General features: G+C 45.8%; 1 protein-coding gene across 2 annotated transcripts in view; it reads right to left on the reverse strand.

Moving 5' to 3' along the window:
- Positions 1–15,911, reverse strand: part of PATJ (PATJ crumbs cell polarity complex component) — a 272,880-nt gene that overhangs the window by 15,226 nt on the left and 241,743 nt on the right. For both annotated transcript variants that reach the window (XM_075320380.1, XM_075320379.1), the window contains 6 exons: positions 14,108–14,194; positions 6,220–6,337; positions 5,390–5,427; positions 5,186–5,308; positions 4,544–4,648; positions 347–444 (listed from right to left, as the gene is read on the reverse strand). In XM_075320380.1, coding sequence (XP_075176495.1) covers positions 347–444; positions 4,544–4,648; positions 5,186–5,308; positions 5,390–5,427; positions 6,220–6,337; positions 14,108–14,194 — 569 coding nt within the window. The remainder of the gene's footprint in view (positions 1–346; positions 445–4,543; positions 4,649–5,185; positions 5,309–5,389; positions 5,428–6,219; positions 6,338–14,107; positions 14,195–15,911) is intronic.

Below are 15,911 nucleotides of genomic sequence, written 5' to 3' on the forward strand. Positions count from 1 at the left end.
TCACGTGTGGTGTCTGCAAAATTTCGTGATTGTAAATGCCACGGTGCGGATACACTTTTCGTTTCACTTTTTTCCCATTATTTAGATAGGGGCAAAATTGATTGGTGAATTGGAACGCGTGGGGTTAAAATTTTGCCTCACAACATAGCCTATGACGCTCTCGGGGTCCAGACGTGTGAGTGTGCACAATTTTGTGGCTGTAGCTGCGACGGTGCGGATGCCAATCCCGGACATACGTACATACATACACACACATACATACATACACATTCAGCTTGATATATTCGATATATACAGAATTAACAGAGGCAGCGTCAGTTCTCTTCTGAAATACAGATATACTCACTCCCCCTCCTCGGCCTGGTGCTCAGAGGTAATGTTCTGGCACAGGGACATGCTCTCCAGCTGGCTGGCGATGGCACTAATATTGGTATCTGCAACAACCTAGGCCATAAGAGACAGAGTTAGATGGAAAAACACTGCAATGCCATCTTCACTGTCCTCGCCGAGCTCCATCAATAGAACTAATGGCCCCATTCAGGCTGTAACTCAGTGCACAGAGATGTACTGGCGCAGTCACCTGCTCACTACGCCGCACAGGAGAGGCCTGCAGGGGGCGCTGCGATACAAGCCTGCACACAATAGAATTAATAACTCTGCTTTTCATTATCCCATAGTCAATAGATGAAGCGTGTGTGAATGTCATCAGCCATCCCGCAGCCGACACCGACAGCAACGAGGAAACGACGGCTAATAGATTCATTCTTCCTGCAGAGATTTGTTTAAATTGCATCACACGGCGCAGACAAGAAAACACGACTGCGGCTTCACTTAATTACCCCCTAAGCAAGAGCGGACCTGGTGGAGCAATGCTCTGCTGACTGCTGTACAGCTCTATTATCTCTCCCCTTCCTCTATAACCCCCGGCAAACGAGAACCGCATGCTACATGATACCTCCCTGCAGTCACCGCTCTCTAGTGAATGGATAGGCTGCATTCTCAGTAATGTCACCGCTCTCTAGTGAATGGATAGGCTGCATTCTCAGTAATGTCACCGCTCTCTAGTAAATGGATAGGCTGCATTCTCAGTGATGTCACCGCTCTCTAGTGAATAGATAGGCTGCATTCTCAGTGATGTCACTGCTCTCTAGTGAATAGATAGGCTGCATTCTCAGTGATGTCACCGCTCTCTAGTGAATGGATAGGCTGCATTCTCAGTGATGTCACCGCTCTCTAGTGAATGGATAGGCTGCATTCTCAGTGATGTCACTGCTCTCTAGTGAATGGATAGGCTACATTCTCAGTGATGTCACCGCTCTCTAGTAAATGGATAGGCTGCATTCTCAGTGATGTCACTGCTCTCTAGTGAATGGATAGGCTGCATTCTCAGTGATGTCACTGCTCTATAGTGAATGGATAGGCTGCATTCTCAGTGATGTCACCGCTCTCTAGTGAATGGATAGGCTGCATTCTCAGTGATGTCACTGCTCTATAGTGAATGGATAGGCTGCATTCTCAGTGATGTCACTGCTCTCTAGTGAATGGATAGGCTGCATTCTCAGTGATGTCACTGCTGTCTAGTGAATGGATAGGCTGCATTCACAGTAATGTCACCGCTCTCTAGTGAATGGATAGGCTACATTCTCAGTGATGTCACTGCTGTCTAGTGAATGGATAGGCTGCATTCTCAGTGATGTCACCGCTCTCTAGTAAATGGATAGGCTGCATTCTCAGTGATGTCACTGCTCTCTAGTGAATGGATAGGCTGCATTCTCAGTGATGTCACTGCTCTCTAGTAAATGAATAGGCTGCATTCTCAGTGATGTCACTGCTCTATAGTGAATGGATAGGCTGCATTCACAGTAATGTCACCGCTCTCTAGTGAATGGATAGGCTACATTCTCAGTGATGTCACTGCTCTCTAGTGAATGGATAGGCTGCATTCTCAGTGATGTCACTGCTCTCTAGTGAATGGATAGGCTACATTCTCAGTGATGTCACCGCTCTCTAGTAAATGGATAGGCTGCATTCTCAGTGATGTCACTGCTCTCTAGTGAATGGATAGGCTGCATTCTCAGTGATGTCACTGCTCTATAGTGAATGGATAGGCTGCATTCTCAGTGATGTCACCGCTCTCTAGTGAATGGATAGGCTGCATTCTCAGTGATGTCACTGCTCTATAGTGAATGGATAGGCTGCATTCTCAGTGATGTCACTGCTCTCTAGTGAATGGATAGGCTGCATTCTCAGTCATGTCACTGCTGTCTAGTGAATGGATAGGCTGCATTCACAGTAATGTCACCGCTCTCTAGTGAATGGATAGGCTGCATTCTCAGTGATGTCACTGCTCTCTAGTGAATGGATAGGCTGCATTCTCAGTGATGTCACTGCTCTATAGTGAATGGATAGGCTGCATTCTCAGTGATGTCACCGCTCTCTAGTGAATGGATAGGCTGCATTCTCAGTGATGTCACTGCTCTATAGTGAATGGATAGGCTGCATTCTCAGTGATGTCACTGCTCTCTAGTGAATGGATAGGCTGCATTCTCAGTCATGTCACTGCTGTCTAGTGAATGGATAGGCTGCATTCACAGTAATGTCACCGCTCTCTAGTGAATGGATAGGCTACATTCTCAGTGATGTCACTGCTCTCTAGTGAATGGATAGGCTGCATTCTCAGTGATGTCACCGCTCTCTAGTGAATGGATAGGCTGCATTCTCAGTGATGTCACCGCTCTCTAGTGAATGGATAGACTTAATTCTGATTGATATGATTATTTTCTTACAGTCTCATCAGAGGTGACTAGAACACATAAGACGTTTCCAATCCAGTTGTATAAGGTGAAATGCATCACACAGGGGCCTGTTCTAGATAACAATGCTGCAGCCTCATCCATACTATCTTGATGGAAGCATCAGATATAGTTTTCCTATTACTCGGTTATCAGCCGGGGGTATCTGGGTGTAGTAATAATCTCTGTACATTTGTCATTTGGCCGTCACCACGATGCTGGGACCCATGTCTAATGTCCGGTGCGGGGCTGAGGCTCTCTGCGGGGTTATCAGATGGGCTCTGCACAGGGGCAGCCTCCAGGTATGTGCAATCCCCTTATCTCCCTCCAGCACCTGCACCAGCAAATTAAATGGTGGCTAATCTCTGTTCTCCGGCTGCGTCTGCACAATGTGAACTCTCCGCTCCGGCGGTAAACACTAGGAGGGTTTTCTGCACCGGGGAAGGCAATTATACGACCGAGCAGCGGCAGAACACGAGAAGATGTGAAATTAACTGATGTATCTGCTGAGATCGCCCGCTGATACCCGGCGTCTGCTGCTGAGATTGTGAATGAAGAAAATCCACCCTGCGTGTCCACGGAAAAAACGGGAAAACAACTGAGGCGGGGGTTACAGGACGTGGCAGGAGTCTTTAAATGATGTTTATAGGGGTTGTGCCGGCAAAAAACGTGTGTTTTCTTCCAAAAATAGCTCCAAATCTGTCCATGGGAATTGTCTGCGGCTCCATTAATATTAACAGAGTCACTGATTATAACCATACCCTGATGTAATTTACATAAGACCACCAGATATTGGCTTTATAGGGGTCTTCTTGAGGATCAATGCCAAAATATTATATACTTAACTATGCAAATCTGCCCAGTCCCCCCATCCACTGGAGATCAGTAATGTGTCATGAACACTAATGACACTTCAGTTGCTGCCTGTGATGATGTCACTATGACATCACAGTCCAGTAGGGTCACGAGTAGGGGAATGGTGAAACGTGAAATGTAATGTACACTCCCTTTCCCAGTTTATCTCTTTCATTTAGAGGGAATTTGTCACTAGTTTTTGCACCACCCTATGAAAGCAGCATTATGTAAGGGCAGAGATCCTGATTCCAGTGATGGGACACTTACTGAGCTGCTTGCTGATGTTTTGATACAATCCCTATTTTCTCTGATGTAGATCTCTGAATGCTGACCTCTGTATAACCCTGCCCACACCTCTGATTGGCAGCTTTTTGCCTATGCAAAGTGTATAAGAAGCTGCCAATCAGTGGTGTGGGCAGAGTTATACAAGGCTTAAGAATATGGAGGACTACATGCAGCAGGTTTCCTAGTCCTCTACTGCTAATCTCCTGTGGTTACATCATGATAGAAAGCTACCCAATAAGTGACACAATCGTTGGAATCAGGGTCTCTTTCTCTACATTATGCCGCTCTCAGATAAGGTGACAGCATTCTGGAGATAGATTCATGAATATATTCATACCCTCTGCAGAGGACGAGATTGGAGGATGGCATTCATCACAGACCAGCGAGCTGGACGCTTATTACACTCAATGCCAATCCCTTCATGTCTCGGCCGCACGCTGCAATTTTCGGATAAGAGCAGGAGGCTGAAAGCGTTTACTAATCTGTGGGTTTTCAGCCGGTTGTTAAGCAACATGTTGAGCTCCGCAGTGTAGAGCGACCGGCGCGCGGTCCACAATGGAGCGCAGATCCACAACAACAATTATCTGCTGCTCAGACGAGCGGTCACGTACCTGCAGGGAGATGCTGCCATACGCGGTCTTCAGGATATTAACCACGTCTGCATGGGACAGCCCGTCCAGCGGCTGCTTATTAATACTGACGATCCGATCACCAACCTGACAGCAAGAAGAGAGAACGGCAAAATTACTGACGCCCCCGCTATGCAGGAGTAGTCATAGGATTCACATACGGCACAGATGTCTGGAAATGATCGGGAACATAGCGTCCTAAATGATTGGAGGGCGGCACGGTGGCTCAGTGGTTAGCACTGCAGTCTTGTGGTGGCTCAGTGGTTAGCACTGCAGTCTTGTGGTGGCTCAGTGGTTAGCACTGCAGTCTTGTGGTGGCTTAGTGGTTAGCACTGCAGCCTTGCAGCGCTGGGGTCCTGGGTTCAATTCCCATCAAGGACACCATCTGCAAGGAGTTTGTATGTTCTCCCCGTGTTTACGTGGGTTTCCTCCGGGTTCTCCGGTTTCCTCCCACACTCCAAAGACATACTGATAGGGACTTTAGATTGTGAGCCCCAATGGGGACAGTGTTCCTGATGTATGTGAAGCGCTGCGGAATATGTTACCGCTATATAAAAATAAAGATTTGATTTTTTTTTTTTTGATTATCCAAACTGACCACAGACAAAGATACAATACACGCACCTTCAGCTTGTTAGTCCGAGCTGCTACACCGCTGGCCTGAATCATGGCGATGAACACCGGAATGTCCCCCAGCGGGCTGCCCTTCCCACCCGCTATACTGATACCTAAAGCGTCATTGGGGCCCTGGGTAATGGGGGATAAGAAGAAAGTTATTATGTCACCTGCGATTACAAATACCAATTGTATTACATTCTCAGCACTCACCCGGCTTATCTCAACCATCCGGGGCTCCATTTCTATACCTAGAGTCAGGAAAAAAGAATATCACTATTCTACTGGTGCAGTCACTGTGTACATACATTATATTATTGACTCTGTACTGATCCTGAGTTACATCCTGTATTATACTCCAGAGCTGCACTCACTATTCTGCTGGTGCAGTCACTGTGTACATACATTATATTATTGACTCTGTACTGATCCTGAATTACATCCTGTATTATACTCCAGAGCTGCACTCACTATTCTGCTGGTTAAGTCACTGTGTACATACATTACATTACTGATCCTGAGTTACCCCCTGTATTATACTCCAGAGCTGCACTCACTATTCTGCTGGTGCAGTCACTGTATACATACATTGCATTACTAATCCTGTACTGATCCTGAGTTACCTCCTGTATTATACCCCAGAGCTGCACTCACTATTCTGCTGGTGCAGTCACTGTATACATACATTACATTACTGATCCTGTACTGATCCTGAGTGACATCCTGTATTATACCCCAGTGCTGCACTCACTATTCTGCTGGTGCAGTCACTGTATACATACATTGCATTACTAATCCTGTACTGATCCTGAGTTACCTCCTGTATTATACCCCAGTGCTGCACTCACTATTCTGCTGGTGCAGTCACTGTGTACATACATTACATTACTTATCCTGTACTGATCCTGAGTTACCCCCTGTATTATACTCCAGAGCTGCACTCACTATTCTGCTGGTGCAGTCACTGTGTACATACATTACTTCTCCTGCACTGATTCGGTGTATACCGCGAGGAGTAAGCCGCAGAGCGCAGAGATGATTACCGGAGTTCCTCTGAGAGGACGGAGCAGACGATCTCTTGGCGCTGCTGTAATTCTGTGCGTTGGATATGACTGGAGCGAGTGACGGCGGTGGCACATTCTGAGAGCTGCCCTTACCGACCTGGAACAAAAGATTTCGCAGAGTAATTAAATTCTTGTACGTCGCGAAGGCCTCATAATTCCATTACAATTTAATTACAGGATGAAGACGGCAATGATTAGGTACAAATCCTTCCTTCAAGGGCGCAGTGGGCGCAGTGTCGCAGCCGTTTACAGCCGACCAGAGCTGTTATCAGCACGGACACCCAGTGATTTCTGCAGAATATATTAAGAAGCACACTAAACTGTAACAAAAAAATAGTGCAGACTAATCCGGCCTTAATGTGCCCCACTCTCTCACTAGATATAATTCTTCCATATGTGCTGCAGGTCAGACATTCCCAGGGCTGTAGAGTATCTGGCTGCAGCAGGAGCCTCCCCCCCAAACCCAACAACCCCCCACGCCCACTTGTTACTAGCAGAGGTAGCTTTGCCTCTCCAGCATCGGAGGAGAGCAGGGGCACTAAAGACTGACAGATCTGGTGATTCAGACAGCTAAGGCTGCTTTCACACATCCGGTTTTTGCTGAGCAGCACAATACGGCGCTTTGCAGAAAAAACGCAACTGGTTTTTTTTTTTGCCGCCGGTTGCGTTTTTTTCGCATAGACTTGCATTAGCGCCGTATTGTGCCGCCTGGCCTTGCATTGCGTCCGTTTTTTGCCGGATGCGGCATATTTAGCCCATGCGGCGGCCGGATGGAATGTTGCCTGGCACGGTTTTTTGTGCGGTGAAAAAAACGGATGCGGCGCGATTTACAATGCAAGTCTATGAACGCCGGATGCGGCGTCCTGTGGCAAAAATCACATCCGGCCGCCGGATGCGGTTTTTTGAACTGCGCATGCTCAGCAACAAGCCGCATCCGTCAAAAAACGGACGAGCCGCATGGAAAAACGTATGCAACGGATCAGGTTTTTTCGCCGCATCCGTTGCATAGGTTTTTGAGTCGGATTGAGCTGTGAAAGCAGCCTAAGGCAAACTCTACACCAAACAGTTTGCAAAAATGAGCTCCTCACCTCGGAGACCGTCCACCGCTAATTGAAGAAGTGGCCGGTAACCTAGGCAACGAGCAATACACTGTAGATCTTAATAATCCCTCTGGTCTTGACAGCAGGTATGATTATTAATCAGACTTACATTGCACAGTCACTTGTTTTCACAAGCACTTTGCAATTTTACCTATTTAAGTAGATGAGACAACTCCTTTAAGGAAAATTCATTAGGACTTGGAGCATAAAGCCTTGGGCAAATGGACTGGAAAATTTCAAGACAAAGAATATTTTTTTTGCATATTCCTTTATTTTATGCTGTTCACGGGGAAAACTATAAAAGCTTTGGAGTGAACAGCCATATTGATATGCAGTGTTGTGCAAGGACCTCAATCAGACACCATCACTTAGGAGAATGCTCTGCATTTCAGTGACCTTGCCTGGAAATGTACTTTGAAAATGGCATTTATTATAAGAAGTTAGGAAATGTGGAAGAAAGCGCTGTGAAGGTGCAGACTGTAGAACACATTAGTTTATATTCAGGGGGGAATTAGTGTCAGTGTTTTATAGCATATTTTATGTGGTCAGAGGAATACATGATATGGAGAGTCCGCCAGCTGTGCTTAAGATGATGGGGAAAGCATTGTTACACGTTATACCTAAAGATGTTCAGTTTCCTGATTACTAATTGTTGCTTACAATATTCATCACTATGTGGCAAAATTGGGAAAAATATAATATCTGTAGACAAATTTGATTTAAGTAAAGCGTTCATTCTATGGATAAAGCTTTTCAGAGATGTCCAGCAAAACGATTAGTACTGGTTTGTCATACTGTGCTGTAAACAAAATAGTCTTGATCCCGGACAAGCCCCCAATGCGGGATCCCGGACGAGCCCCCAATCGTGACCCCGGACGAGCCCCCAATGCGGGATCCCGGACGAGCCCCCAATGCGGGATCCCAGATGAGGCCCCAATACGGACCTTGGATAAGCCCCCAATCGTGACCCCGGACGAGCCCCCAATCGTGACCCCGGACGAGCCCCCAATCGTGTTCCCAGACGAGCCCCCAATCGTGTTCCCGGACGAGTCCCCAATCGTGTTCCCGGACGAGCCCCCAATCGTGTTCTCCGACAAGCCCCCAATCGTGTTCCCCGACTAGCCCCCAATCGTGTTCCCGGACGAGCCCCCAATCGTGTTCCCCGACGAGCCCCCAATCGTGTTCCCCGACGAGCCCCCAATCGTGTTCCCCGACGAGCCCCCAATCGTGTTCCCCGACGAGCCCCCAATCGTGTTCCCCGACGAGCCCCCAATCGTGTTCCCCGACGAGCCCCCAATCGTGTTCCCCGACGAGCCCCCAATCGTGTTCCCCGACGAGCCCCCAATCGTGTTCCCCGACGAGCCCCCAATCGTGTTCCCCGACGAGCCCCCAATCGTGTTCCCCGACGAGCCCCCAATCGTGTTCCCCGACGAGCCCCCAATCGTGTTCCCCGACGAGCCCCCAATCGTGTTCCCCGACGAGCCCCCAATCGTGTTCCCCGACGAGCCCCCAACCGTGTTCCCCGACGAGCCCCCAATCGTGTTCCCCGACGAGCCCCCAATCGTGTTCCCCGACGAGCCCCCAATCGTGTTCCCCGACGAGCCCCCAATCGTGTTCCCCGACGAGCCCCCAATCGTGTTCCCCGACGAGCCCCCAATCGTGTTCCCCGACGAGCCCCCAATCGTGATCCCCGACGAGCCCCCAATCGTGATCCCCGACGAGCCCCCAAGGGGAATTGATAACTAGATCAACTCCTCTTTTCAGAAAAGACATATTGGTACATAATAAATGTATAGAATATCGGCATAGTTTCTCCAATGATAGAATGGATGATGGACGCTATTCTAAGAAGCTGGAGAGAATGTGAAGCACAAACCACAAGAGCCTCCAAATAAATCGGCTTGTGAAGACCATGCAATGCACCCAGTTAACCCATTTGTTTTTTTAGTGTATACATTTTAAAAATTTTCTTGTTCAATGATCTTTTATGTTCATTTCATAAAGGCAAATTTAAAGGATTACTCCGATTCTGTTCGCTTTGGCATCGGGAGGTGATCTGTACTGGTGATGTCCTGTCGTCAGGAGACGTGGGTGGTCAGCAGGTATCGTGCACCCGTGCTATTGTATGACCGTGCACACATACGGAGAACCATCAGTCAACAGGACTATCAGCAGCGCTAGCTCCAGATGTCAGGCAAGTGGTGCCGGAGTAACCCTTTAAAAAGTTTGTCCCTAGCAGAAAACAGACATTTATTACATGTAACCTGCCCTGATTGGAATACCCAATTATCCTAAATGGAAGTATTTTCACAACATGCAGCTAAACGCAATCTATTACTCCCTGTTAGCAACCATTACAAAGACACATACAGTGTGTCCACCCATATCCTGTCCACCGCCATTAACTTGAGAACGGCGGCAGCTATAGGTATAGAAGTGGTGTCTAGGTATAGTAAAGTATCCATACGCTTCGCAATGAAACCACCTATAGCGCCACCTGGTGGAAAACAACAGAGTTAGCATTTTTATCTCGAAAACGGAACGAGATAGAGAAAAAAAGGGAATTACAAAGTTGTAGGGCATCATCAATTCAATACGAATCGACACCTTGCATACAGAAATGCTATGATTAGAATGTGTAGAACTCACAAGGCTGCGGACGTGAAGCGATACCTCATGGAGACCTTCCTACAAGTCATTGGTTATGGTGGCTGTGTGGAGTGGCCTCCGCTCACCTGACCCGACCCCATTGGACTTCTTTCTGTGAGGTCACATCAAACAGCAGATGTATGCGACCCCTCCACCAACATTGCAGGACCTATGATGACGTATCACAGATGCTTGTGCAAACGTGTCACCTACCATATTGCACAGCGTGCAACAAGATACAGTATGCTGTGCAGAGTCCAGATGTGCATTGCAGCTGACGGGGGCCACTTTGAGCATCAAAGTTAAATGAGCGCCATATGCGTGACCAGTATTCAATGTTTTGGGGGGGGTCATGGGTTTCATATCATAGCATTTCTGTATGCAAGGTGTCGATTCATATTGAATTGATGATGCGCTACAATTTTGTAATTCACTTTTTTTCTCTATGTTGTTCCGTTTTTGAGATAAAAATGCTAACTCCATTGTTTTCCACCAGGTGGTGCTATAGGTGGTTTCATTGCGTAGCGCATGGCTACTTTACTATACCTAGACACCACTTTTATTCCTATAGCTGCCGCCGTTCTCAAGTTAATGGCGGTGGACAGGATATGGGTGGACACACTGTAGATATGTAATTAGGGACAATATCAGATTCTCTGATTAACATACTGCACTTAGAATATGCTTATAATGGCCCTTTGAATAGAAGCCATGAAAAAAATTCTACTATATGCTCCCATAAAGTAGGAACCACGGAAATTAAGAATGTTCCCTTTGTTCCACACATTGCAATTAATCGCTCCAGTCTCAGTATACAAAGGGGAGTATGCAGAGAGAATCCAGAGCCCGCTGCTGTGTGAATAGGGAGTTGTGCGTGGAATTTAAGTAATGGATTGCAATTAAGACATTGCTGGGAATCGCTATTTCTAAGGACACTCGATATTGACAGATCATCTAATTAAGTTTATTATCGCCGCCTGTCGATATCTCTTCCTGGGAATCACTGTCATTCGCGGTCACGTCTGCCAAGGATCAATGTCAGGCAGCCGACTCTTCCATAGTTGACATGAAGGTTACTCTAATAACACGGCGCTGTAGCTGAAGATGTGCTATAAAAGGCACCCATTGTAGCTTATGTCATGACATAGGCCGCATGTATATAAAGCGCATTATAGTCTTAGAAATTATCATAATCGCTCGGCGGTATATTATAAATGATCGCATATAAATCTGTAAAAGTCAAGAGCGGAGCAGCTTTAAGACCTGCATCAAATCAAACATATAAATAATGGAAATATAAATATAATAGAATTTATAAACAGAAGATATGTATATTATAAATATAGAAATATAAAAAATACAGTGTAAATATATACATATATATACATACACAAACACACACATATAAGCAGAGTCATGGCCAAAGTGTTGGCGCCCTCCATATTGTGTCAGAAAATTAAGTATTTCTCTGAGAAAATAATTGCAATTACGTGTTTTATTATACACGTTTATTTCCTTTTTGTGTATTAAAATAACACAAAGAAAACAGAAAAAATAATTTTCCTCCTCTTTCTGTTCTCCATACTTAGTGTGCAACACACAGGAAAATGTATTCAACTTCTCCCCTTTTTATCTGATTTCAGATGTGATTTTCATATTGCCCACTCCTGTTACTTGTCACAGGTGAGTTTGAATGAACATCAGATGCTTGATACAAAGTTGTTTACCCACAATTTTAGAAAGTGCCAACGAGTTCGTCTCACCATTTTTGGGGTTGCGTGTGAAATTATGCTCAATTTGCCCTTTTTTCCCCTCAGTTTTTTTTGTGTTGTTTGAATACACACAAAGGATATAAACATGTGATAATAAAACACGTGTAACTGCAAATAATTTTCTGGGAGAGACACTTAATTTTCTGGAAAAATGTCAAGGGTACCAACTGTAAGATAACTTGCAGCATAAACATGATTGATATATATATATATATATTTATATTCTGAGCATTAACTGCATACAATACTAAATAAATCTCTTAGATCTGATGAGACTTGTGCATTTAATCTAAAAATCCATCAGAAGACAGAAGAGGCTGTATCAGAATGGCTGTATAAATAGTTATAAAAGTTTAATCTCAATCTTTCTGCTTATCCTGATTTGAATCTTCCCTATGTCCCTCCTCACTGCTGCTGCAGACTCTCATTCCACCTATCCTGTTTGACAGCTACTCACTGTTCCTCCTCCCTGTTGCTGCTGATTCACCGCTAGCCTAGCCTAACAGTTCCTCAGTGTCCCTCCTCACTGCTACTGCAGAATCTCCATCCCCTATCTTGATTGACAGCTCCTCACTATTCCTCCTCCCTGCTATCCTAGCTTGACTGACAGCTCCTCAGTGTACCTCCTCACTGCTGCTGCAGACTCTCCATCCACCTTTCCTGTCTGACAGCTACTCACTGTTCCTCCTCCCTGCTGCTGTTGATTCCCTGCCAGCCTACATTGATTGACAGTTCCTCAGTGTTCCTCCTCCCTGCTGCTACTGAATCTCCGCCCACTGATCCTGAGTGACAGCTACTCACTATTCCTCCTCCCTGCTGCTGATTCCCCACTATCCTAGCCCAATTGAGAGCTCCTCAGTGTAGCTCCTTTATGCTGCTGCAGAATCTCCATCCACCTATCCTGTGACAGCTATTCTCCACTGCTGATTCACCTCTATCCTAGCTTGGTTGACAGCTCCTCAGTGTACCTCCTCACTGCTGCTGCAGAATCTCCATCCACCTATCCTGTGACAGCTATTCTCCACTGCTGATTCACCTCTATCCTAGCCTGGTTGACAGCTCCTCAGTGTACCTCCTCACTGCTGCTGCAGACTCTCCATCCACCTTTCCTGTCTGACAGCTACTCACTGTTCCTCCTCCCTGCTGCTGTTGATTCCCTGCCAGCCTACATTGATTGACAGTTCCTCAGTGTTCCTCCTCCCTGCTGCTACTGAATCTCCGCCCACTGATCCTGAGTGACAGCTACTCACTATTCCTCCTCCCTGCTGCTGATTCCCCACTATCCTAGCCCAATTGAGAGCTCCTCAGTGTAGCTCCTTTATGCTGCTGCAGAATCTCCATCCACCTATCCTGTGACAGCTATTCTCCACTGCTGATTCACCTCTATCCTAGCTTGGTTGACAGCTCCTCAGTGTACCTCCTCACTGCTGCTGCAGAATCTCCATCCACCTATCCTGTGACAGCTATTCACTGCTGATTCACCTCTATCCTAGCCTGGTTGACAGCTCCTCAGTGTACCTCCTCACTGCTGCTGCAGACTCTCCATCCACCTATCCTGTTTGACAGCTACTCACTGTTTCTTTTCCCTGCTGCTGCTGACTCACCACCAGCCTAGCTTGATTGACAGTTCCTCAGTGTTCCTCCTCCCTGCTGCTGAATCTCCTCCCACCAATCCTGAGTGACAGATCACCACTATTCCTCCTCCGTGCTTCTGATTCACCGCTGTCCTAGCCCGATTGACAGCTCCTTAGTGCCCCTCCTCACTGCTGCTGCAGAATCTCCATCCACCTATCTTGTTTGACAGCTACTCATTGTTCCTCCTCCGTGCTAATGCTGATTCACCGCTAGCCTGACAGTTCCTCAGTGTCCCTCCTCCCTGCTGCTGCTGATTCACTGCTATTCTAGCCTGGTAAAAAAAACTCCAACTGATTACTCCAAAATTATGTGCAAAAACGTATTTCAGATGTTCACCATGTTTAAGAACTCTGCTTACAGTCAGTGAATGAGAAGAGGATACAAGAGTATCCAGACCAGGCAACATGTGTCAGACCGATACCTTGTATTAAACTATCAGCTGCTGCTGAATCCTTCCGCTCACAGAGTATTGTACTCACTCAACATCTCAGAACAAACTATATACAGCATGTGAATGTAAATAAAAGTATTGACATTCACTGACAGCAAGCAGATATCTTACAAAATTGGAAATTAAAGCCTGACATATATCAGAAATTCAGAGGACTTTGCAGGGAAGTGAAAGTGTGCAGCGTAATGATTGAGAAAGTGGAACCCAAGAAAAGGTAGAAATAATCCCGTCTTCAGCATCAGCGAGGAAACGTTGCGCACCTGACTGCCTGGATAGGCTTTCCTGGACGAGAGCCAAGACGCCACTCTGAGCCTCCCGATCTCCAGATGAACGAGTCCTTGTGCGCACTGAGGAGAAAACAGAAGAGTCTTTAGAATCAGAGCGACAGGAGGTGTCATCAGAAACAACCGAGCGTCTCATTACACCGAGGATTATCATACACAGAACACAAAGGGAAGAGGAGACTCTGCGGCGAGAAGAGAGTTAAAGCCGCATCAGAGGCAGCGACAGATGTACGCAGCGCAAGGAGACCTGGAAATCATGACAAGTTGTAAAATAACAAGGAAAAAGCGCAGCAGGGAACTACCAGGGACGGATTCCCCACATCCCCAAAGAGAATCTGCAGATACCGAGAACTAGAGGATGGCAGCTCTGGGAGGGAGACGTGTGGAAGTATATTATCTGTGCATTATCTGCCACAAGAGGAAAAACTAAATATGATAAAAAAAAAAACAACTTTGATAATACATTGTAACTTGTGCTGTGTGATATTGGAAACAGTCAGCAAGCTTGTTCATTTAAATTCTCTAAGACCCTAGAAAAGCTTCTACACTGCATGCACAGTGAGTTAGTTTTAATACTTTATTGAGTGCAGCTCTGAAGTATAATACAGGAGGTAACTCAGGATCAGTAATGTAATGTATGTACACAGTGACTGCACCAGCAGAATAGTGAGTGCAGCTCTGGAGTATAATACTGGATGTAACTCAGGATCAATCCAGGATAAGTAATGTAATGTATGTACACAGTGACTGCACCAGCAGAATAGTGAGTGCAGCTCTGGGGTATAATACAGGATGTAACTCAGGATCAGTACAGGATCAGTAATGTAATGTATGTACACAGTGACTGCACCAGCAGAATAGTGAATGCAGCTCTGGAGTATAATACAGGATGTAACTCAGGATCAGTACAAAGTCAATAATATAATGTATGTACACAGTGACTGCACCAGCAGAATAGTGAATGCACCTCTGGAGTATAATACATGATGTAACTCAGGATCAGTAATGTATGTACACAGTGATTGCACCAGCAGAATAGTGAGTGCAGCTCTGGAGTATAATACAGGAGGTAACTTTGGATCAGTACAGGATACGTAATTTAATGTATGTACACAGTGACTGCACCAGCAGAATAGTGAGTGCAGCTCTGGAGTATAATACTGGATGTAACTCAGGATCAGTACAGGATCAGTAATGTATGTACACAGTGACTGCACCAGCAGAATAGTGAGTGCAGCTCTGGAGTATAATACAGGATCAGTACAGGATCAGTAATGTAATGTATGTACACAGTGACTGCACCAGCAGAATAGTGAGTGCAACTCTGGAGTATAATACAGGATATAACTCAGGATCAATCCAGGATAAGTAATGTATATACACAGTGACTGCACCAGCAGAATAGTGAATACAGCTCTGGAGTATAATATATAATAAGAGTACAGTATATTTACAAAGTCACTGAATGTTTCATGTAGATTAATTCTTTATAGTTTACAATAGTTGAGTGCTCAGTATTGCTGTCTGGCAGCAGTGGTGTCTTGCATTGAAGTCTAGCCAAGGTCACTGGTGAATGAAGTTTGCAATATACTAGTTTGCAGTATGTGGGTTAGAACGCTCTTGTTTAAAGTGAACCTGTCATCAGAAATTTAGCTATAAAGCTAAAAGTTCCCCCCTCTGCAGCTCCTGGGCTGCATTCTAGGAAGCTTCCTATAGTTCTTGTGGCCACTTTTATACCAAAATAAACACTTTGTAAACTTGTACCTTTTCTTATGCAAAT

Source organism: Anomaloglossus baeobatrachus, chromosome 8, assembly GCF_048569485.1.
Source record: "Anomaloglossus baeobatrachus isolate aAnoBae1 chromosome 8, aAnoBae1.hap1, whole genome shotgun sequence".
NCBI classification, from domain to species: Eukaryota; Metazoa; Chordata; class Amphibia; order Anura; family Aromobatidae; genus Anomaloglossus; species Anomaloglossus baeobatrachus.